General features: G+C 66.4%; 2 protein-coding genes across 4 annotated transcripts; both read left to right on the forward strand.

Annotated features, from left to right (window-relative positions):
• Nucleotides 1-96: 96 nt before the first annotated feature.
• CNN2 (calponin 2) lies at nucleotides 97-4325 on the forward strand. The gene is made up of 7 exons (XM_040086567.2): nucleotides 97-215; nucleotides 2437-2558; nucleotides 2869-2935; nucleotides 3015-3152; nucleotides 3298-3414; nucleotides 3699-3845; nucleotides 3922-4325. The coding sequence occupies exons 1-7, from the start codon at nucleotides 153-155 to the stop codon at nucleotides 4186-4188; spliced, it is 921 nt and encodes a 306-aa protein (XP_039942501.1). The 5' UTR covers nucleotides 97-152; the 3' UTR covers nucleotides 4189-4325.
• A 550-nt stretch (nucleotides 4326-4875) lies between these two features.
• Nucleotides 4876-20955, forward strand: ABCA7 (ATP binding cassette subfamily A member 7). 3 transcript variants are annotated; one of them, XM_040086564.2, is made up of 50 exons: nucleotides 4876-5112; nucleotides 6841-7128; nucleotides 7245-7338; nucleotides 7531-7672; nucleotides 7755-7882; nucleotides 7951-8072; nucleotides 8147-8341; nucleotides 8443-8532; nucleotides 8621-8846; nucleotides 8939-9078; nucleotides 9146-9262; nucleotides 9396-9575; nucleotides 9655-9863; nucleotides 9962-10138; nucleotides 10302-10524; nucleotides 10619-10840; nucleotides 10955-11159; nucleotides 11228-11344; nucleotides 11519-11690; nucleotides 11837-11968; nucleotides 12060-12199; nucleotides 12276-12413; nucleotides 12557-12925; nucleotides 13178-13380; nucleotides 13487-13535; nucleotides 13742-13804; nucleotides 14196-14213; nucleotides 14367-14521; nucleotides 14619-14743; nucleotides 14819-14917; nucleotides 15113-15308; nucleotides 15430-15524; nucleotides 15696-15728; nucleotides 16066-16171; nucleotides 16254-16328; nucleotides 16540-16709; nucleotides 16777-16954; nucleotides 17040-17155; nucleotides 17313-17457; nucleotides 17545-17668; nucleotides 17757-17889; nucleotides 18528-18648; nucleotides 18757-18819; nucleotides 18896-19002; nucleotides 19392-19533; nucleotides 19603-19737; nucleotides 19814-19917; nucleotides 20005-20097; nucleotides 20180-20417; nucleotides 20493-20955. In XM_040086564.2, the coding sequence occupies exons 2-50, from the start codon at nucleotides 7063-7065 to the stop codon at nucleotides 20631-20633; spliced, it is 6831 nt and encodes a 2276-aa protein (XP_039942498.1). In that variant the 5' UTR covers nucleotides 4876-5112; nucleotides 6841-7062; the 3' UTR covers nucleotides 20634-20955. The 3 variants fall into 3 exon arrangements, with proteins under 3 accessions (XP_039942498.1, XP_039942499.1, XP_039942500.1); XM_040086565.2 differs by lacking the exon at nucleotides 4876-5112 and adding an exon at nucleotides 5197-5329; XM_040086566.1 differs by lacking the exon at nucleotides 4876-5112 and adding an exon at nucleotides 5457-5527.
• The last annotated feature ends 171 nt before the right edge of the window (nucleotides 20956-21126 follow it).

The raw sequence follows: 21126 nt of genomic DNA on the forward strand, positions 1-21126 counted from the left end.
GATCCGGCCGCTCCTGCCCTTATTTGGATATTTCGCCCCGTCCAATCAAGGCGGGGGGGCCGGGCCCGAGCCCGCCCCCGCCCCGCCCGAGCCCGCTCCGGTACCGGCCCCGTTGCCCGCCGCCCGCTCCGGTACCGGCTCTGTTCCCCGCCATGAGCAGCTGCCAGTTCAACAAGGGCCCGTCCTACGGCCTCTCCGCCGAAGTCAAGAACCGGGTGAGCCGCGGCGGGGTACCGGGACCACCGGACGGGGGTGCAGAGGGAGCTGGGAGGTACCGGGGCCACCGGCCGCTGTGGCTGCCGGTGCTCCTGGAGACCCGGGAGAGCCGAGCATCCCGGTGCTGCTGGGGCGTCCCGGTTGCATCCCGGGTTCTGGAGAGCCGGGGTTTTTCCGGTATGCCCCAGGAATGCGGAGCCGGCCGAGAGTGGAGAAGTTGGGGGATTCCGGGAAGGTGGAAATCCGGGGCTTCCCGGGAGGATGCGGAACTGCAGGACCCGGCGTACCGAGGGCTGGGGATACCGAAGCTGGGCTCCCAGTCTCGGGGTGCCCTGAGCCTGCCTAGAGGGTCCCCGGGGGACCGGGGCTGGGTGTCTCCCGTGCGGTGCCGCTGCGGCTCCGGCTGCCCCTGGCAAACCGCGGGGCACCTTCCCCTCACACCCGGGGCTGGGGGCGATCGCGGGCGGAACAGCTCCGCGAAGCTTCTGCACTTTTCTGCTTCCCCGCAGCTGCACATCGCTCTGCGGGATGCTCAGGGCTGGCAGCGGCCCCGCGGCCGTCCGGGGATGTAGCTTTGGGACCCGGTGGTTCTCCCCGCGGAATTGCCGCTGGGCCGGAAGGGGAAAGAGGAATAGGAGCCTCCGGCTGAGCTGTTTGCACCCCTAGGAGGCATCCGGGGTCCGCGGGGTGCAAGAGGCTGCCGGCACCCTCCTGCCCCCTCGACAGCGCACGGGGGTCCTGCCGGGCCGGGGGGCGCGGGGACACAGCAGCCGCGGGTGGTCGGTGACTGTGCCCAGCCCCGGGCGAGCAGAGACTGAGCCGTGGCTACCCCGGGGCAGGTGGTTCGAGTGTGTTCTGCCCGGGGACACCTGGACGGGACCAGGGGAGGCAGGAGAAGGGACAAGCGGTGATGGGCATGTTGCTGCCGTGGCTGTGACTGTGGGCACGATGTGGCAGCTGTGGGCACGATGTGGCGGCCGTGGGCACGATGTGGCAGCCACGGGCACGATGTGGCAGCTGTGGGCACGATGTGGCGGGCACGATGTGGCAGCCACGGGCACAATGTGGCGGCTGTGGGCACGATGTGGCGGCCGTGGCTGGGCGCTCCTTACCTGGCCTCGCAGGGGATTTGCGTTTCGTAACGGGGAGCGGACGGGCCCCGGCCTGCCCAGGGCTGGGCGGCCCCAGTTGAGAGGGTGGCACGAGCCGGGGCCTCGCCGCCGCATGCTCTTGGTGCTTCGCGTTGATTCAGCAAGACACGAGCCAGTCCGACTACCCCGGTGTGTCTGATGGAGGTGACATCACCGACTGGGAACCAGTTAAGCCAGTGACGCGCTCCCAGTCTGTGCAGGCCCTTGCAGACTGGGCTGTGCTGGGATCTCTCTGGGGCTGGTCCACCCCTCATGCCCTGGGAAATCCTCAAGCTGGCCATGAGGAGGGAAGAGGAACTGGCTTCAGCCACCCACACTCTAGAAAATCAGCTGGTGGGGCTGTAGAATCCCCCAGCCAGGACACGCGTGGTGCCATGAGGGTGATCCGTGTCCTGCGTTGGTTGAGCTTCCATTTGGGACTGGAGTGTCTCCCTGCCACAAAGCGGGGCCGGACTGTGCCCGCCCCAGCGTGTCCCTGTGTCCAGGATCCCTAGGGACTCATGGCCTCAGCACATAACAGGACCAGGATGGGCGAGAGATTGGTGCTGCCCTGGGCCACCCCCGGGCACCAGCCGAGCATCAGAGGTGCTGGGCTGGGGCAGGACAGCACTGGGGGTTTCCAGGCCCTTCCGTCCCCAGGCCAGGAGAACTTTAGGAGAACTTTCCCTTCCCCTGCGGGCCGGGGATGCTGCCGGCCCTGGCAGCTGGTCTCCATTTGGGAGGAGGCGTCCACATTCCTGGCATAGCCGCGGTGACCGAGGAATCTGTGGCGGAGGTTGGGCCTCGCCGGAAGGGAAAGGGAGAGAGCATCTCGTGGCCAGGACCCCCGGGGCTCAGAGCTGAGCTCCCACGGGCTCCAGGGGACAGATCCGGGGGGCACTTCCCCCTCACCCCATGGGCAGTTCCTTCTCATACTTTTGGAATGGGTCAGAAGCTGCTGTGGCTGCCGGCAGCAGCATCCTGATGCTCCTGTCCCCGTTCCCATCCCAGGGAAGGGGGAACTGTCCCCATGAGGGGTTTGGGGTGCACGCTGGGGCCCTGCCTGAGCTGTCCCCCCACTGCCCCCCAGCTCGCCCAGAAGTATGACCCACAGAAGGAGGCTGAGCTGCGGACGTGGATCGAGAGCGTCACGGGAAAACAGATCGGACCCGACTTCCAGAAGGGGCTGAAGGATGGGGTGATCCTCTGCGAGTGAGTCCTGGGGTGGTCCTGAGCATGGCCCCTGGCCCCTGCTCCAGCTGGGTGGAGATGGGGACACCAAACCTCCGGGGGACCCTCACCAGCCCTTGTGGTGGGAAGGGTGGGCTGGATCCGTGCCAGTGGGACCTGCCAGAGTCACCCCCAAGGTGCCTGGGGAGAGCCCTGAGGACAAACAGGGACCTGGGGGGAAATTTGCCTCACAGAGGAAGCCTGGGCTGGACCTTCTTAAAAGGATCCTAGGCCATGCAGCCCCTTGAGGTTTCTTCCTGCCACAGCCTCATGTCCCCCTGCCTCCCTCCAGGCTCATGAACAAGCTGCAGCCCAACTCTGTGAGGAAGATCAACCGCTCGGCTCAGAACTGGCACCAGGTAGGTGCAGCTCTGCTGCCACCCGCCTGCTGCTCCTCTGCCACCGCCCGCCAGGGCTCACCCCTCTGCCTCTCCACAGCTGGAGAACCTCTCCAACTTCATCAAGGCCATGGCCAGCTACGGCATGAACCCCGTGGACCTCTTTGAAGCCAATGATCTCTTTGAGAGCGGGAACCTGACGCAGGTGCAGGTGTCGCTGCTGGCACTGGCGGGAATGGTGAGCACGGGGGGGATGAGCGGCTTCAGCCCCACGGGGAATCCCAGTTTGGGGTGGTGCCTGTGGGACCCCACAGCTCCCCATGTGCAGGGAGTGGGTGGGGGGGTTTGGGACCCTCGTCCTAACTCACAGCCACTCCTGGCAGGCCAAGACGAAGGGGCTGCAGAGCGGCGTGGACATCGGCGTGAAGTACTCGGAGAAGCAGCAGAGGAATTTCGACGAGGCCAAGATGAAGGCTGGGCAGTGTGTGATCGGGCTGCAGGTGGGCTGCCCCAGAGGGTCCCGTGGGTGGGGGGCTGGGCAAAGGGTGCCCAGTTCTATCAAATTCTCAGCACTGTCACTGCTGCAAGCGTTGCTGGAGGGACCCGAGGCATGAGGTGCCTCCTTGGGATCTGGGCCCATCTTGGCTCTGTGCCCAGCGCTCAATGGCTGGGGGCCTGAGATGGGTTAGGGAGCACTGGCTGTGCCCCCCCAGGCTGAGGGGGACAGGGGGAGAAGGGGCACATGTGGGGCAGCACACACTCCTCACCAGACCCCTTTTGTCAGATGGGCACGAACAAGTGTGCCAGCCAGTCCGGCATGACGGCCTACGGCACCCGGAGGCACCTCTATGACCCCAAAAATCAGATCCTGCCACCCATGGACCACTCCACCATCAGCCTGCAGATGGGCACCAACAAGTGTGCCAGTCAGGTGAGCCCCCACGCCGGGCTGGGGAGGCATGGGGGGCCCAGAGCCGAGCCCTGCTCCATCCTGTCCTTCCTTGCAGGTGGGCATGACGGCTCCCGGCACCAGGAGGCACATCTACGACGCCAAGATGGGCACAGAGAAGTGTGACAACTCCTCCATGTCGCTGCAGATGGGCTCCAACCAGGGCGCCAACCAGAGCGGGCAGGTCTTTGGCCTCGGCCGCCAGATCTACGACCCCAAGTACTGCCCACAGGGCGGCCAGGGCGAGGTGGCCAACGCTGCCGCTGACCAGAGCGGGGACCCCCCCGGGTACCACTACTACCGTGAGGAGGAGGAGAGCTACTGAGCGGGAGGGCTCAGCCCCACCCGCGCCATCTCATGTACAGCCGCCTTCCAGCCTCCACTTCCATCGTTCCCTCTTTTAAAACTCTTTTTTTTTTTTTTTTTAACTTTGGAAATGAATCTATTTTTCTGAGCAAGGAAATAAAGAGCTCCGTTTCTAGAGATGGTTCTCCCAGGAGCCCCCAAGACCCTGGGGCAGCAGGAAGGTGGCAGATGTTCCAGCAGCTGGGAGTGGACGGTGTCACCTCTAACGCACCCAGCGCCCACCACACATCCCTGTGGTGCCCCTGGATGCTTCAGCTGCTCGTCCCTGTGCTGGCGGGACCCTCCTCAGCCCTGGAGGAGAGGGGCTGGGCTCGGTGGGACACGGGGGAGCACATCTGGGGGACACTGCGTGGCCTCGGGGTTGCGAGTGTGTGTTTGAGCGAGCGTGTGTGCGTGCGCACAGCTTTCCGCTCTGGTGTGATCTCTAAATGCTGGAAATGCCCTTCCTGCAGAACTCGTAGGGACCAAGTTTTCAAGGCCGCGGTGATGGCTGCAGGGCTGGGCCGGGCGCTGGCACGCCTGGCACAGCCGGCACGCCTGGCACAGCCGGCACACCTGGCACAGCCGGCACGCCTGGCACAGCCGGCACACCTGGCACGCCCAGCACCGCAGCAACCCGATCGCCCAGGCCGGAGACAAGGCTGGCTCCAGCAGCCGATCCTGCGCCGGGGCGGTGCCCGAGTGCAGCCGCTGCGCATCGACGTCTCCCCTCCCGTGCGGTTTTTAATGCAGATGCTCTCAGACTGAAACCTTTTATTAAAAAGAAAAAAAACAAAAAAAACCCTTTCAACGTAAACAGGAGCTGATCTCTGCTGCAGGCGCCTTGTCGGGGCTCAGGCGGGTCTCTCTGTGCCTCGGGGGCTGCCAGCTGCTGCAGACCTGGGTGAGACCCCCGGAGCGCCGGGAGTGGTGGGGCGGGATGCTGCGTGTCCCAGGGGGAGGAGCGGGAGCCGGGAACGGGCTGCGGGGTTAAGAGATGTGCGGTTGATCGACGAGCGATTAACAGCGCCAGCGGGACAGGACGGGACGTGCCTGTCCGGGCAGGGATCCACCTTCTTTGGGCGAAATGCTGCGTTTCGAAGAGCCGCGACTCACCAAGGGTGGGGTGGGCGAGGCGGGGGCTCCCAAGGGTGGGGTGGGGTGGGGTGGGGGCCGGACTCCTCCTCGCCCCCCGCTGCTCCTGTCCCTTTAAGAGCCGGTTCCCATGACGTCACGCCCGCGGCTCCTCTGGGGGCGGGGCCAGCGCGCGCCCGGCGGAGCCGCGGGGGTCTCTTAAAGGGGCCGCGCAGCCCCATCAGGTAACGGGGGTTCCGGGCCGGGGGATGCCGGGGGGAGAGGGGAGCCTGTGTCACGGCTGCTGCTCTCGGCAGGACGCGGCGGCCCAGCGTCCCCCCGAGGGTCTTGGTGCCTCCCCGCTCCCCCCCCCCGGGGGTATCCCCGTGTCCCCATCGAAGCCCTGAACTGTCCCCGTGTCCCCTCTGGACTGTTCCCATCGCTCCTTCGAGCTGTCCCCATGGTCCCCTTGGGTTGTCCGTGTCCCTCCCGGGCTGTTCTCACATCTTCCCGGCCCGTCCGCCTCCCGGTGACTCCGCACCCCGCTCGGAGAGGGGCTCCGTGCGGCCGAGCCGCGTTGGGGGGCGCGGGGCCGGGAGCTGCGGTTGGTCCGGCGGTTGCCGGGGTCGCGGGGTCCGCCGAGCTCCCGGCTGCGGAGTGTTTGTCCACGTGAGATGAGTGAGCAGATTCCCACGCGAGTCCCCCGGGAGGATCCAGGGATTCTGTGGTTGTTTTATCCCGAGAAGAGCCGCCGCCCCCGCGGGGCTCCCCCCGACCGGCAGTTCGGTTCCAGCGGATGGGAACACTCAGAGACCTCTGTCACCCCCACCCCGGCAGCTGCTTCTTTCTCTCCGTGTCACTCCATGTGACCCCGGCGCATCCCCGGGGGAATCCTGCCCCCGGACCCACCCGTGTCCGGCCCCGCAGGCCGATTAGGCGGATTTCCTAATCCCGCTGCCCCGTGCCCGCTTATCCCAGCTGCGCCCGGGACCCGGCTTAGCCGCGGGCGCGGGCGGGCGGCGAGCGCGGAGCGGCGGTGAGTGCGCGGCTCCCTGGGCCCCGGGGATAAACGGGGGGCAGCTCGGGGGTGCTGGTGGCGTCCCGGGCTCTCGGTGACCGGGGAGCAGCCCCGGAGCTCTCGGTTCTCCCGGGGCGCGGGTGGGTGCAGCGGGCGGAACACTGCGCGTTGGGTCGTGCCGCCGGGCACTGAGCCGCCTTGGCAGAGCTTTGCTGCCGGGCCCCGGCGCTGCTGGCTCCCCTCCACGGGTGGGTGAATTCCCAGGAATTGGCAGAGACGCGGCTGCTACCCGCGGGATGCGGGTGTCGGAGCTCGCACCTCCAGTTCACTGTACCGGAGCGATTCCGCTCCTGTGCTGAGGAGAGACCCGCCCACGTCCCTCTCCCGGGGAAACTGAGGCACGGGCAGGTCTCAGCCTCTCCCGCGCTGCCCGGGGCTGCTCCTGGGATGCCAGACTGCACCCTGTGCTCGGGGTGGGCGTGAATCGCGCTCCTGGCTCCTGGGCAGAGCTGGTGCCCAATTCTGGTGCTTTTGCTTTAGGAAAGAATGTGATTTGAGCCTTTAGCTCCGGAAAGGAGCTTTGCTGCAGGAATGCCGTCCGGCTCCTGCCGGCCCCGGAGCTCAGCCCTGTGCCCGGCACTGTGCCCAGGGTGTGATAAGCCCCGAAACAGAAGGAAGTGAGAGCCCAGCCGTCGGCCTCAGCTTGGGGCTACCCCCCCCTGCTCTCACCCCCGGAGCCCAGCGGGGCCCGCGACCCCCGCGATGGCCGTGGGCACCCAGCTGGGGCTGCTGCTCTGGAAGAATTTCACCTACCGCCGGCGGCAGCGGGTGAGTGGGCGATTGGGATGGGGCTACCCAGAGCCGCTGGTTCCTGGCAAAGGGGCAGGCAGAGCCCTGGGCACTGATGGGGACCGAGACCCCCACCAACCTCGTGAATCCCCCAGATCCAGCTGACTATCGAGATCCTGTGGCCCCTCTTCCTCTTCCTTATCTTGATCTCAGTGCGGCGATCCCACCCGCCCTTCAAGCAGCATGAGTGTGAGTGTCCCCCGTGGGACCCCCTGAGCCAGATAAGGCCCCTCCGTGTGCCCTGTACGGGAGCCCTTCGGGGTGACACCGAGGGGACAAACACGGGAGGTGCTCACAGGCTGGGGGCATCTCCCTGCCCGGGTGTTGTGGGGTCCCGGGGGTCCTGCACTGCCCCCCTGAACCTGCCTCGCTCTCCCTCAGGCCACTTTCCCAACAAGGCGCTGCCCTCGGCGGGGACCCTGCCCTGGCTGCAGGGCATCATCTGCAACATCAACAACCCCTGCTTCCGGCACCCCACGGCGGGAGAGGCCCCTGGCGTGGTGGGCAACTTCGATGGCTCCATGTGAGCGGCGGGGCTGGGGGGCTGCGGGGCAGAGCGGGGCTGGGCCGGGGTCTCATTGCCCACCCCATGTCCTGTGTCGCAGCCTCTCCCGTCTCCTGGGCGAAACCCGGCAAGTTCTGCTCCGCGGCCACGGGCAGCGGCTCCTGCGCAGCTTCGCCCGGCTCCTGCCCGCCCTGCGCCGGCTCCGGGACACCGGGAATCAGCGGAGGGGTGAGCACCGGGGGCGGGGGGTGCCGGGGAGGGGGGCGAGACCCCTTGTCTGACCCCTGCTCCCCCAGCTCTGCCCGTGAGGGAATACTTGAGAGAGAACGAGACCTTCTCCCGGTTCCTGCGGACCAACACATCTCTGCCGCCGGCGCTGGTGGATGAGCTGATGGGGGCTCGGCTCAGCCCCCGCATCGTGAGTGTCGGTGCGGTGCCCGCTCCCGGCGCCCGCTCCCGGTGACCGCATCACGACTGCTCTTGTCTTTCCAGTTCTCCCTGGAGAGCATTCGCCTCCCGCTAAAGGCCCTGGTCTGCAACGCCTCGGCCCTGGGGGGTTTCCTGGTGGGCGGCGACGCCGACTCCAGCCCGAGCCTGCAGCAAGGACTGTGCGCGCTGCCCAGCTCCCAGCTCCGTGCCATGGAGGGCTTCTTCCTCTCCCAGATGGACTTCCCACGACTCCTGTCGGTGAGCCCCCAGCGCGGTCGGGTGCTGGAAGGCAGCGAGGCACAGACCCCTGGCCTCCCCGGCAGGGCTGTGACCCCCTTCCCATGCCCCCCCCACCGCAGGAACAGCTGAGCTCCGATTTGGGCGGAGTCGCTGGCACCGTGGAAGCTTTGGGCGGCTTCCTGCGGGACGCAGCATCCCTGATGGAGGAGGTACACCCCTCACTCCCCTGCCCTCTGCCCATGCCCACCGTGTCCCTGGGTGCCCCTGACCCCCACTGCCCCTCTCCACTCTCCCCAGGTCTCCTCCATGACCAGCCTGGCCGAGCTGCGTCAGGAGCTCATGGGGCTGAGGGCCCCCAACACCAGCACGGGAGCCTTCACAGCCGTGTCACGCATCGCCTGTGGACACCCTGAGGGCGGGGGGCTCAGGATCCCCTCCCTCAACTGGTACGAGGACAGTGATGTCAAAGCCTTCCTGGACCGGAACAGCTCTGAGCAGAGACCCGTGGCTTCAGGCAGCACCAGTGAGTGAGGGGGCTGCGGGGGGCAGTGGGGGCTGATGCTGTGGGGCTGATGCTGTGGGGCTGGGGCTGAGGACTCAGCTCTGCACCCCCAGGTCCCTTCTGCCGGGAGCTGCTCCGCAGCCTGGAGTCCAGCCCCCTCTCACAGATCTTCTGGCGGGGGATCAAGCCCCTCTTTGTGGGGAAGATCCTGTACACACCGCCCGGGCCTGGCCCCGACAGCGTCATGGCTGAGGTGAGCGGGGGCTGCGGGGGGGTTTTGGGGGGTCCCATCCCGGACCTGCCTCACCTCCCTCACACAGGTGAATCGAACCTTCCGGGAGCTGGCGGTGCTGGGGGAGCTGGGGGGGGCCTGGCAGGAGCTGGGACCCCGAATCTACACCCTCCTCAACAGCAGCCTGGAGATGCAGGTGCTCCAGGTGTGTGACCCCAGACTCCTCCCATTGGGAACAGGGTTGCTGGGGGGTGCAGGATGGGCTGTGCTGGGGTGCAGCTGGCCAGGAGCAGGGGCAGGGTGGGCTGCATGGCCTCCCACACCCTGGTGCTTTGCAGGACCTGCTGCTGGCCCCAAGCACAGCCCAGATCCTGGATGGATTCCTCAATGGCACCTCCTGGAAGCTGTCGGATCTGGCCACATTCCTGGCAGGGCCAGAGGGGGGACCAGGCCTCACCTGGCAGCGGGTGTACGCTGATGTGGACGCAGCCCTGAGGACGCTGTCACAGTTCATGGAGGTGAGTGTGTCACCCCGCTGTGGGTGGGCTGGCCCCTTGCGCCGCCCGTGCCTGCTGAGCCCTGCCTGCCCTCCCACAGTGTGTCTGCCTGGACAAGATCGAGGCAGTGGCCACTGAGGAGCAGCTGGTAGCCCGTGCCCTGGAGCTGCTGGAGGAGCAGCAGTTTTGGGCAGCAGTGGTTTTCCAGCCCCCCATCAATGCCACGGCCCCCGGACTGCCACCTCACGTCCGCTACAAGATCCGCATGGACATCGACGACGTCACGAGGACCAACAAGATCAAGGACAGGTTGGGGGATGCCCACCCTGCCTGTCTCCGTGGCCAGCCAAGCAGCCTGTGCTCGTTGCCAGGAGATCCCTGGTCCCTGCACCGTGCTCTGCCCCCAGGTTTTGGGACCCAGGCCCCGCAGCTGACCCCTTCAGTGACTTGCGCTACGTCTGGGGGGGCTTTGTCTACATCCAAGACCTGGTGGAGCAGGCGGTGGTTCGGGTGCAGACCGGGGCTGCCCCACGGACTGGGGTCTACGTCCAGCAGATGCCCTACCCCTGCTACGTGGACGATGTGTAAGCAGGCAAGGGGTAGCCCCGGAGCATGGGACAGCCCGGGCATCCTGCAGCATCGCTGCGCCGGGGAGGTGGCACAGGGCTGGCCGTGCCCTGGTCGTGCCCAGCAGTGGCCCAGGAGCGTTGAGCGTTGAGGATGGAATGTCTGGTGGCATCTCCCCAGGTTCCTGAGGGTCCTGAACCGCTCGCTGCCTCTCTTCATGACGCTGGCCTGGATCTACTCAGTGGCCATGATCATCAAGGGCGTGGTGCACGAGAAGGAGACGCGTCTCAAGGAGACCATGAAGACCATGGGGCTGAGCAGCGGGATCCTCTGGCTCAGCTGGTTCCTCAGCAGCTTCATCCCCTTCCTCCTCAGCTCTGCCCTCCTTGTCCTCATCCTGAAGGCAGGTTGCAGGTCTCGGGGGGCGGCGTGGGTGGCACAGGGAACATCAGGGCTGGGAGCCAGCACGGGGAACTCCAACCTGCCTCCATCCACAGCTGGGAAACATCCTGCCCTACAGCAACCCAGCAGTCATCTTCCTCTTCCTCGGCACCTTCTCGGTGGCCACCATCAGCCAGTGCTTCCTCATCAGCACCTTCTTCCTCCGTGCCAACCTGGCCTCGGCGTGCGGCGGCATCATTTACTTCTCGCTGTACCTGCCCTACGTGCTGTGCGTCGCCTGGCGCGATTACATCACCTTCCCAATGCGTGTCCTCGTGGTGAGCGCCCGGAGCTGCCCCTCCGCGGTTCCCCTGCTGCTCTGGGGCGGGGGGCTTTGGGCTGCACCCCCCCAGGTCAATCTTTGCCCACACTGCCGTTCCTGCCGTCCTCAGAGCCTGCTGTCCCCCGTGGCCTTTGGCTTCGGCTGCGATTACTTCTCCCTCTATGAGGAGCAGGGGGTGGGCATGCAGTGGCACAACCTGGCTGCCAGCCCCGTGCCAGGAGACCAGTACAGCTTTGCTGCAGCCATGGGGCTGCTGCTGCTGGACGCTGTCCTCTACGGCCTGGCCACCTGGTACCTCGAGGGTGCCTTCCCAGGTGAGTGCGGCTGCCCTGGGCCCCTTCTGCCACTCAGCCCCAGCCCCACTCTGCCCCTTCTGCTGCAGGTCAGTACGGGATCCCCAAGCCCTGGAACTTCCCCTTCCTGAAGAGCTACTGGTTTGGAGAGTCATCCTCATCTGGGCACTCCCTGTGCCACCCCGCACCCCAGACTGCACCCCAGGGTGAGTCCCTGCCCACCCTGGAGCTCTGTGGCTGAGGGCAGCGGCCGTGGAGCAGGGCTGGAGCCCTCCAGCCCAGGCCTTGCTCCCCAGTGGAGGGCCCTGCACCCCATGGCGAGGGGTCCTGCCCCCAGCAAGGGGTCCTGGCCGGGGATGTGACCCCTTGGTGGCTTCCAGTGCTGGTGGAGGAGCCGCCTGCCGAACTCCATCCCGGCGTCTCCATCCGCAACCTGGTGAAGATCTACGGCCGCAGCGGCCGTGCGGCCGTCAACGGGCTGAGCCTGGACTTCTACGAGGGGCAGATCACGTCCTTCCTGGGCCACAACGGCGCTGGGAAGACCACCACCATGTGAGCCACAGAGGGGCTGCGTGGCCATGGCTGGGGACAGGAGCTGAGCCTGACCCTGTCCCCACCTGGGACACATAGGACAGGGTACCCTGACCCCATGCTTGATGCTCCTGTGCTCCACGACCCATTTTCCTCACCACTTCCAGGTCCATCCTGACCGGCCTCCTGCCCCCCACCTCGGGCACTGCCTATATCCTGGGCTGGGACATCCGCTCCGATATCGACAGCATCCGCAAGTCCATGGGGATGTGCCCCCAGCACAACGTGCTCTTCGACATGTAGGCAGGGCTGGGGAGGCGTGGGGAGGGATGCAGGGCTGTCCCCCCAATCCCTGTGCCCCTCACCCTGCCTTTCCCCCCGTCCCCACAGCCTGACGGTGGAGGAGCACATCTGGTTCTACGGGCGGCTGAAGGGGCTCTCGGAGCAGCAGGTGCGGGAGGAGACGGAGCAGCTGCTCCAGGACACGGGGCTGCTGCACAAGCGCCGGGAGCAGACCAGGAACCTCTCAGGTGCGTGCGGGGGTCAGGCTGGGTGCCTGAGAGGGGGTGGGTGGCCCCGAGCCCCCCCAGCACTGTCCCTCTGCAGGCGGGATGCAGCGGAAGCTCTCGGTGGCCATCGCCTTCGTGGGCGGCTCCCGGGTTGTCATCCTGGACGAGCCCACGGCCGGCGTCGATCCCTTCTCCCGCCGCAGCATCTGGGAGCTGCTGCTCAAGTACCGCAAAGGTCAGGGCTGGCAGCCGACCCCCGCTTCACCCTCTGAGCCCCGCAGCCTGGGGCGAGCAGGGGGAATGTGCCGGGGGGGGGAGAACCGGCCATGGGGGGGTCCGGCAGGGGGCTCGGGGGTCACGCCCGTTCCCGGTCCCCAGGCCGCACCATCATCCTGTCCACGCACTACATGGACGAGGCGGAGCTGTTGGGGGACCGCACCGCCATCATCTCACAGGGCCGGCTCTGCTGCTGCGGGTCCCCCCTCTTCCTCAAGGCCAGGCTCGGCACCGGCTACCACCTCACCCTGGTGAAGCGGGAGAGGAGCAGGACAGGCGGCAACACGGCCACTGTCCCCAATGTCACCAAAAAGGTGGGACCTGATGATTATCCCCCGAAGGGCAGCCAGTGTCTCCGTCCCGGGTGCTGGGCGGCACCGGGGGGCCAGGTCCTGCAGGATGGCAGCGACTCCGAGCACAGCAGTGACACCGGCCTGGGCAGCGAGCGGGGCAGCGACGCCAGCGCCGTGGGTGAGCGTTTTGTCCCCTCGCAGTGTCACCCCCGGCTGTTCCCCCTACACCCCCGTCACCCAGAGGGGCTGGGGGTGCACAGCCCTGCATCTGGCCCCTCTCCTCCTTTCACTGGAGGTGCAGAAGGGGATCTCTGTCCCCTCCATCCTCTCTGGGGACTCTCAGGTCGGGATGCCGGGCACATGCAGCCGTGGCCAGCTGCTCCAGCCAGCGGCTCCTGCCCCGGGTTTCCAGCCCTCCCCATCCCTCCAGATGTTGCCCAGCTGTCGGCGCTGATCCAGAAGCTGGTCCCCGGCTCCCGGCTGGTGGAGGACATTGGGCACGAGGTGCTCTTTGTCCTGCCCTACAGCGGGGCCAGGGACGGGGCCTTCGGGGAGCTGTTCCGCGAGCTGGACGCACAGCTGGGGAAACTGGGGGTCTCCAGCTACGGCATCTCTGACACCACCCTGGAAGAGGTGGGCTGTGCTCAAGGGGCTCCCGGGGTGCCCGTGACCTGGGGGTTTCCCTCACTGGGCCGTGGGTGCTGGTGTGTGTTTAACACCAGCCCTCCCACACCCCCAGATCTTCCTGAAGGTGGCCGAGGACGCAGCGCTGGACCCTGACACCGCAGGTAAAACCCCTCAGCCCTGGCTGGAGCTGAGCTCTGGGCTCAGGCAGCGCTGGGGAGGTGCTCAGCAGTGCAGAGCAGAGGGGTGGGGTGTCCCCTGCGTGTCCCTGCCAGGGTTGGGGTCCCCTCTGGGAGCACCTGTGTGTGCAGAGAGGTGTCACAGCCTGTGGCCTCGGTCCTGCCCTGGCATCTTGTCCTCATTTTGTCAGGCACCGTGAAAGGAGCAGTCCCTGTCGAGACGGGGGATGGGGATGTGGCCGATGGAGAGATGGGTAAGGATGGGGGAGGTGGGACCCCGGAGCTGCTGCTGAGTGCTCCCCGATGGCACGTGTCTGTCTGGGCAGCTGTCCATGTGAGCAGGCATCCCTCCACGTGTCCCCTCAAGCAGGGGGATGCTCAGGGACCTCGTGCAGCAACTCCCAGTTTTGGGGCGTCCCCGGCGCAAAGATCTGGGATGAGGACGGATTTGGGGGAGCCCAGCTCCGTGCAGGATGGGATGTGAAATCCCAGGGGGCACATCCAGCATATCCTGGAGGGAGAACTGGCGTGGGGGCAGCCACGGGAATCTGGGGGGGCTGTGGTGGTTTGGGGCGCCAGCTCTGCCCTGGGCGGGTGCCGATCCCCGCGCGGCTGTAACCCCTCTCTCCTCTCCTTTACATTGAGCCAAAGGAGCCCGGCGAGGTAGGAGCTGGGGGCTGTTTGGGGGGGAGCTGGGGGCTCCTGCATGCAGCATCCCGTCCCTGCCAGGGTGCGGGGATGCCCCTGCCAGCACCCTGTCCCCCCCGCGCCCCTCCTGGCACCAGCCCCTCGCCAAACCCCTCTTTTCCCCGGCAGCGGAGGAGCCCCGGGAGACGGACCTGCTGCGGGGGGCGGCGGGGCAGGCGTGCGGCAGGGTGCGGGGCTGGGCGCTCACCTGCCTCCAGCTCCGCGCTCTCTTCACCAAGAGGATGCTCCACGCTCGGCGCAGCACCCGCGGCTTCTTCGCGCAGGTGGGGCCGCGGGGCGGGGATGGGGCAGGGAGAGGCAGAGCCAACCCTGATCATCCCCAACCAACCCTGATCATCGCCTCAACCGCGGCCTCCTCAGATCGTCCTCCCCGCCGTCTTCGTCTGCATCGCGCTGCTCTTCAGCCTGATCGTGCCGCCCTTCGGGAAATACCCGCCCCTGCAGCTCCAGCCCTGGATGTACGGGCAGCAGTTCACCTTTTTCAGGTGCGTCCCCAGCCCTCCGCCCGCAGCGTCCCTCGCCCCTCACTGCCACCAGCTCACTCCTGTGTCCGCCGGCAGCAACGACGCCCCAGGAGACCCCGACACAGCCCGGCTGCTGGACGCGCTCCTGGCTGAGCCCGGCTTCGGCACCAAGTGCATGAAGGAGGAGGGGAAGGCGTGAGTGTCCTCGGGATGGGGGCCGGAGCCGGGGCTTGGCCCCCACCTCGGTGCCCACCTGCCCAGGGAGCAGCTCTGGCACCCGGTGTGGTGCTGTGGGACCCCCAACATCCCCACGGTGGGTGCCGGTGCCCCTGGCTCACACCGGGCTGGTAACGGGAGTCTCTCTGTCCCTCTCTCTCTCCCCGTGCTCAGGACAGGGCTGTGCCCGCCAGCTTCCCATCCCGACGGCTTCTGGACCCCCTCAGCGCCCCCGTCCCTGCTGGAAGTGCTGCGGAGTGGGAACTGGACACGGGCCGAGCCGTCCCCGCCGTGCCAGTGCAGTGGGCCGGGGGCACACAGGATGCTGCCAGAGTGTCCTGAGGGGGCCGGGGGGCTCCCACCACCCCAGGTAAGCCCCAGCCTAGCAGGGGCAGCCCCCGGGCTCCGTCACTGCTGGCTGTGCGGGCAGGTGATACTCCAGGGATGCCACAGGGCTGGGTGTCCCTCCAGCCCGTCTGTCCATCCCGCAGGTGCAGAGGGGCACAGGGGACATCCTCCAGAACCTGACGGGCAGGAACATCTCTGACTACCTGGTGAAGACTTATCCCCAAATCATCCGTCAGGAGTGAGTGCTGGGGCTGGGAACACCGGGGACGCTGCAGGGGCACAGCGGGGACACCAAGGGAACACCCCAGGGACACTGCTGGGGACATGTGGCTGGGTGGACAGGTGCTGCCCTAACGTCCCCTCGGGGGGTTTCTCTCTCCTCTATCTCCCCCCACCTCATTTCTTTCAGGCTGAAGAACAAGAAGTGGGTGAATGAGCAGAGGTGAGCTGGGCAGGGGCTGGGGCCTGGCACAGCCAGGGGTGGAGGGAGGCAGGAGATCCCTGGTGGGTTTGGGGAGAGCCTGAGGAATCCCCGGGCAGGGCCAGCATCCAGCTGCCTTCAGCCCTCCGCTGTGCGTCCCTTACCCTGGCATCTGGGCGAGTGCAGGGTTGAGTTTGCACAAGGCTGGCAGCAGGGAATGGGTGGCCAGTTTCATAGACCTGTGGGATTGTAGAATCTCCTGGGGTGGAAGGACCTGCATGGATCCTCAAGCCCAGCTCCTGGCACGCTGCCAGTGGGAGCCTCTCCGACAAGTTCGGGGGCTCGGTTTCTCCCGCAGGTACGGCGGCTTCTCCCTGGGTGCCGGCAGCTCCCAGGCCCTGCCGTCGGCAGCGGAGGTGGATCGGGCGGTGCTGGAGCTCCGGGTGCTGCTCAACATCACCCTGGTACCGCTGGACTCAGCCCCTGGCTTAGCTCTGGTGTCCCAGTGCCGGGAGACCCCTCCTCACCCTGTGTTCCTGCACCCAGGGCAGCCCCTCGGATCGGTTCCTGGCCAACCTCAGCCGCTTCGTTGAGGGTTTGGATGCCCGCAGGAATATCAAGGTGTGCCCAGGGCTGGGGATGTGACAGTGGTGTCCCCTCAAGGGGTGGAGCAGCCCTAGGAGGATTGAGCATGGCTGGGGCTGGAGGGGCTGCAGGAGCCCGGTGGGGAGTGGGGGATGCTCCTGGTGGGACTGGGTGTTGCAGGCACAGCCAGGGGCAGTGCCGGGTTGGGTGGGGGGCTCTGAGCTGCCCGGCCCTCCCCGTGCTGCAGGTCTGGTTCAACAACAAGGGCTGGCACGCCATGGTCTCCTTCCTCAACGTGGCCAGCAATGGGCTGCTGCGAGCCCGGCTGCCCCCCGGCACCGACCCCGCGCTCTTCGGCATCACGGCCGCCAACCACCCCCTCAACCTCACCAAGGAGCAGCTCTCCGAGGCCGCCCTGTGAGTGCTGGGGAGGGGGAGCCCGCAGCCCCCTCGGGCCCCTGCTGAGCTCTCCCCTCCTCGGCAGGATGGCCACCTCTGTGGACGTGCTGGTCTCCATCTGCGTGATCTTCGCCATGTCCTTCATCCCGGCCAGCTTCGTCGTCTTCCTCATCGAGGAGCGGGTCAGCAAGGCCAAGCACCTTCAGTTCGTCAGCGGGATGAAGCCCATCACCTACTGGCTGGGCAACTTCGCCTGGGACATGGTGGGGATGGGGATGGGGACAAGGACCAGTTCCAAGGGGTCTGGTCCCAGCCCTGACCCCTTTCCTGGCTTTTCCATCCCCACAGTGCAACTACCTGGTCCCCGCGCTGCTGGTCATCCTCATCTTCCTCTGCTTCCAGCAGGAATCCTACGTGTCCTCGGCCAACCTGCCGTCCCTGGTGCTGCTGCTGCTGCTCTACGGGTGACGGGGCAGCAGAGCCCAGCAGGGGCGAGGGCGCTGTGGGGCTGGGGGGCAGCTGGGGCGAGGGGGTTGTGGTGCTTGGGAGGGGTGGGCGCTGTCTCAAGCCCCCCAGGTCGGGAGGTACACCTCGGCCAGCCCCTGCCTCTCCCCGCTGCAGATGGTCCATCACCCCCCTGATGTACCCAGCCTCCTTCCTCTTCAGCATCCCCAGCACCGCCTACGTGGCCCTGACCTGCATCAACCTCTTCATTGGCATCAACGGCAGCGTGGCCACCTTTGTGCTGGAGCTCTTTGTGGACCAGGTGAGCCCTGGGATGCCCTGGGCCCCCCGTTCCTTCCCTGCAGGGCCAGTGCCAGCTCCCCCACCCGTCTCCTTGCTGCCCCATCAGAACCTCAATGACATCAACCGTGTCCTGAAGAAGGTTTTCCTCATCTTCCCCCACTTCTGCTTGGGCCGAGGCCTCATTGACATGGTGAAGAACCAGGCAATGGCCGATGCCTTCGAGAGGTTCGGTGAGTCTGGGGGTGTCAGGGCTGCTCACCCTCCCCAAAGCCCAGCACAGGGGTCCCCTCTTCCTACAGCCCCTCTCGCTGCTTGCAGGGGACAAACGCTTCGTGTCCCCCCTGTCCTGGGAGCTGGCGGGGAAGAACATGTTCGCCATGGCCATCGAGGGCATCGTCTTCTTCCTCTTCACCCTCCTGCTGCAGTACCATCGCTTCTTCCTGCGCCTGGGGTGAGCGCTGGCCAGGGGTACAGGATCCCAGAATCCCAGAATCCTAGAGTCACAAAATCCAAGAATCCCAGAATCCCAGAATCCCAGAATCTCAGAGTCACTGGGTTGGAAGAGACCTTTAAGATCATCGAGTCCAACCCAGCCCTAACACCTCAACTAAACCGTGCCACCGAGTGCCACATCCAGTCTTTATTAAGACACATCCAGGGAGGGTGACTCCACCACCTCCCCAGGTCGATGATTCCAGTACTTTAGCCCCCTTTCAGTAAAAAACTTTTTCCTGATATCCAACCTAAATTTCCCTTGGCACAGCCTGAGACTGTGTCCTCTCATTCTGTCAGTTATTGCCTGGAAAAAGAGACCAACCCCCACCGGACTATAACCGGAGGAGGAGGTTGTAGAGAGTGATGAGGTCACCTCTGAGTCTCCTTTTCTCCAGGCTGAACAACCCCAGCTCCCCGAGCCGTTCCTCACAGGGTTTGTGTTCCAAGCCCCTCACCAGCCTTGCTGCCTCCTCTGGATGCACTCAAGCGTCTCAATGTCCACCCTAAACTGAGGGCCCAGAACTGGACACAGCACTCTGGGAGTGCTCAGGGGGATGGACAACTCTGGATGTGCCCTCGCCTCTGTTCCCACAGGCCACGAGCTCTGGAGCTGCCCTCGCTGGGGGATGAGGACCGGGACGTGGCCAGGGAGCGGGCCAGGGTGGGCAGCATCCCCCCGCACGGCTACCTCCTGCTGCTGAAGGACCTGACCAAGGTGGGTGCGTGGAGCTGGACCCTGCCGTGAGCTCCAGCCCACCCAGAAGCCCTGTCCCCACTGGCAGTGACAGGAGGGAGCACTCGGTGCCACCTCTCCTCCATGCAGGTGTACCGGCGCAGGAAGGCTCCGGCCGTGGACCGGCTCTGCGTGGCCATCCCCCCCGGGGAGGTGAGGGACAGACGGACAGACAGACAGCTCTGTGGGCACGGCCAGGGCTGCCAGTGACCCTGCTCTGTCCCCACAGTGCTTCGGCCTCCTGGGGGTGAACGGTGCCGGGAAAACATCCACCTTCAAGATGCTGACGGGGGACACCGAGGTGACGCTGGGAGAGGCCTGGCTGAAGGGGCACAGGTGGGTGAATGCAGGGACTCCACGGCTCAGATCCCTCTCCGTGCCCCACAGCACCTCTGCCATCATCTCTGTCCCCGCCCTGTGCCCTTCCTGGCCCTTTGCCCTGCAGCCTGCTTCATCCTCATCCTCATCCCTGCAGCTGCTTCACCCTATTCCCACAATATCCCTGGCATGTGTCCCCATCCTGCAGCGTGCTCACCTCTCCCTTTGCCATGCTCACCTCTCCCTGTGCCGTGCTCACCTCTCCCCATCCTGCAGCGTGCTCACCTCTCCCTGTGCCATGCTCACCTCTCCCTTTGCCATGCTCACCTCTCCCTGTGCCGTGCTCACCTGCCCCCATGCCATGCTCACCTCTCCCCATGCCATGCTCACCTCTCCCCATCCTGCAGCGTGCTCACCGACCTCCAGTCTGTCCACCAGCACATGGGTTACTGTCCCCAGTTTGACGCCATCACGGACCTGCTGACAGGCCGGGAGCACCTGGAGTTCTACAGCCGCCTGCGCGGGGTCCCGGAGGAGGAGATCCCCAGGGTAAAGCCTGTTCCCTGCCCTCCCCAGCCCGTGGGGAGCCCCCACCCTCACCCCCTCTGTCTCTCGCAGGTGGCTCAGTGGGGAATCACAGCCCTGGGGCTGGGCCCGCACGCAGACCGGCCGGCGGGCAAGTACAGCGGGGGCAACAAGCGCAAGCTCTCCACGGCCATCGCCCTCCTCGGCTGCCCCCCTGTCGTCTTCCTGGTGAGGGGGGCGTTGGGAGGCCCCAGGGCAGCACCGGGGTCCCGCCCAGGCTGACCCTGTGCCGGGATCCTTGCAGGATGAGCCCACAACGGGCATGGATCCACAAGCCCGGAGGTTCCTGTGGGAGCGCATCCTTGGCGTTATCCGGGACGGCCGGTCCGTGGTGCTCACGTCCCACAGGTGAGTCCCCACCCGGGGCCTGCAGCCCCCTCAAAGGGGAGCACCTCTGGAACCCCCCAGGACAGGAGTGTCCCTCTGCCCCCCCAGCATGGAGGAGTGTGAGGCGCTCTGCACCAGGATGGCCATCATGGTCAACGGACGGTTCCGCTGCCTGGGCAGCGTCCAGCACCTCAAGAACAGGTACCGGGCTGGGGGGCTAAGGGGGTGTCCTGAGGGTGGTGGCCACGGCCAGTCCTCACAGCAGTGTCCCCTCTCCCCGCAGGTTTGGGGACGGGTACACGGTGGTGGTGCGGGCAGGGGGCCCCGGCCCAGCGGCGGTGCAGACCCTGCTGCAGCAGCACTTCCCCGGCATCGTGCTGCGGGAGCAGCACGGGGGGCTGCTGCAGTACCACCTGCCTGCCCGTGTCACCTCCCTGGCCACCGTCTTCAGCCTTCTGGCCGCCAACCGTGGCCCCTGCCACATCGAGGACTACTCCGTGTCCCAGACCACGCTGGACCAGGTGACAGGGGAGGCAGGTGTGAGGGCGTGGTGGCCCTGTCCCATGGTGCCATCTCTCACTGTGCCGTTCCTGCAGGTCTTTGTGCACTTTGCCCAGGAGCAGAGCGATGGGGACGCCGGGGAGGTCACAGCCCCAGCACAGAATGCGGCCCCCAGCCCCAGGACAAGGCTGAGCACGTTCCTGGAGGACAAGAGCTATGAGGAGAGCCCCGTCTGAGTGTCCCATGGACCCCCACAGCCCCCTCCCTGGTTGTCACCGCAGCAGGAACCACGGTGACAGGGCTCTGGGGTACTGCAGACCCCCAAAGAGCTGCACAGAAGAGGCCTGGGCACATCCTGCCCACTGCCATGGTGTCACCATCTGAGGGGACAGTGGGTGCTGGCAGGGGTCAGCGTGCCAGGACAGGACTGGCCCCGGCTCCCTGCGGTGGGGTTGAGCTGGATGTGGGGGGTCTGGGGCTGGCCTTGGGACCCCGCTGCTCCCCACCGGAGCCGGAGCTTGCTGTAACAGAGCAATTCAATAAAAACCCACGGTACTACCGGGGGGCTCGATTGCCCTCACCACAACGCGACCGCAGTGAGGGACAGGGCGGGGGCACAGCGGGACAGAGGCAGCAGAATGGCCCTGACACAGGCGAACATCTGCCCACAGCGCCGCGCCGGGGGCTCCGCCGATCTCGCGGGGGGCTGGAACGGCCTGTGCGGCGTCT

This window comes from Hirundo rustica, chromosome 26 (assembly GCF_015227805.2).
Source record: "Hirundo rustica isolate bHirRus1 chromosome 26, bHirRus1.pri.v3, whole genome shotgun sequence".
Lineage (NCBI taxonomy): Eukaryota > Metazoa > Chordata > Aves > Passeriformes > Hirundinidae > Hirundo > Hirundo rustica.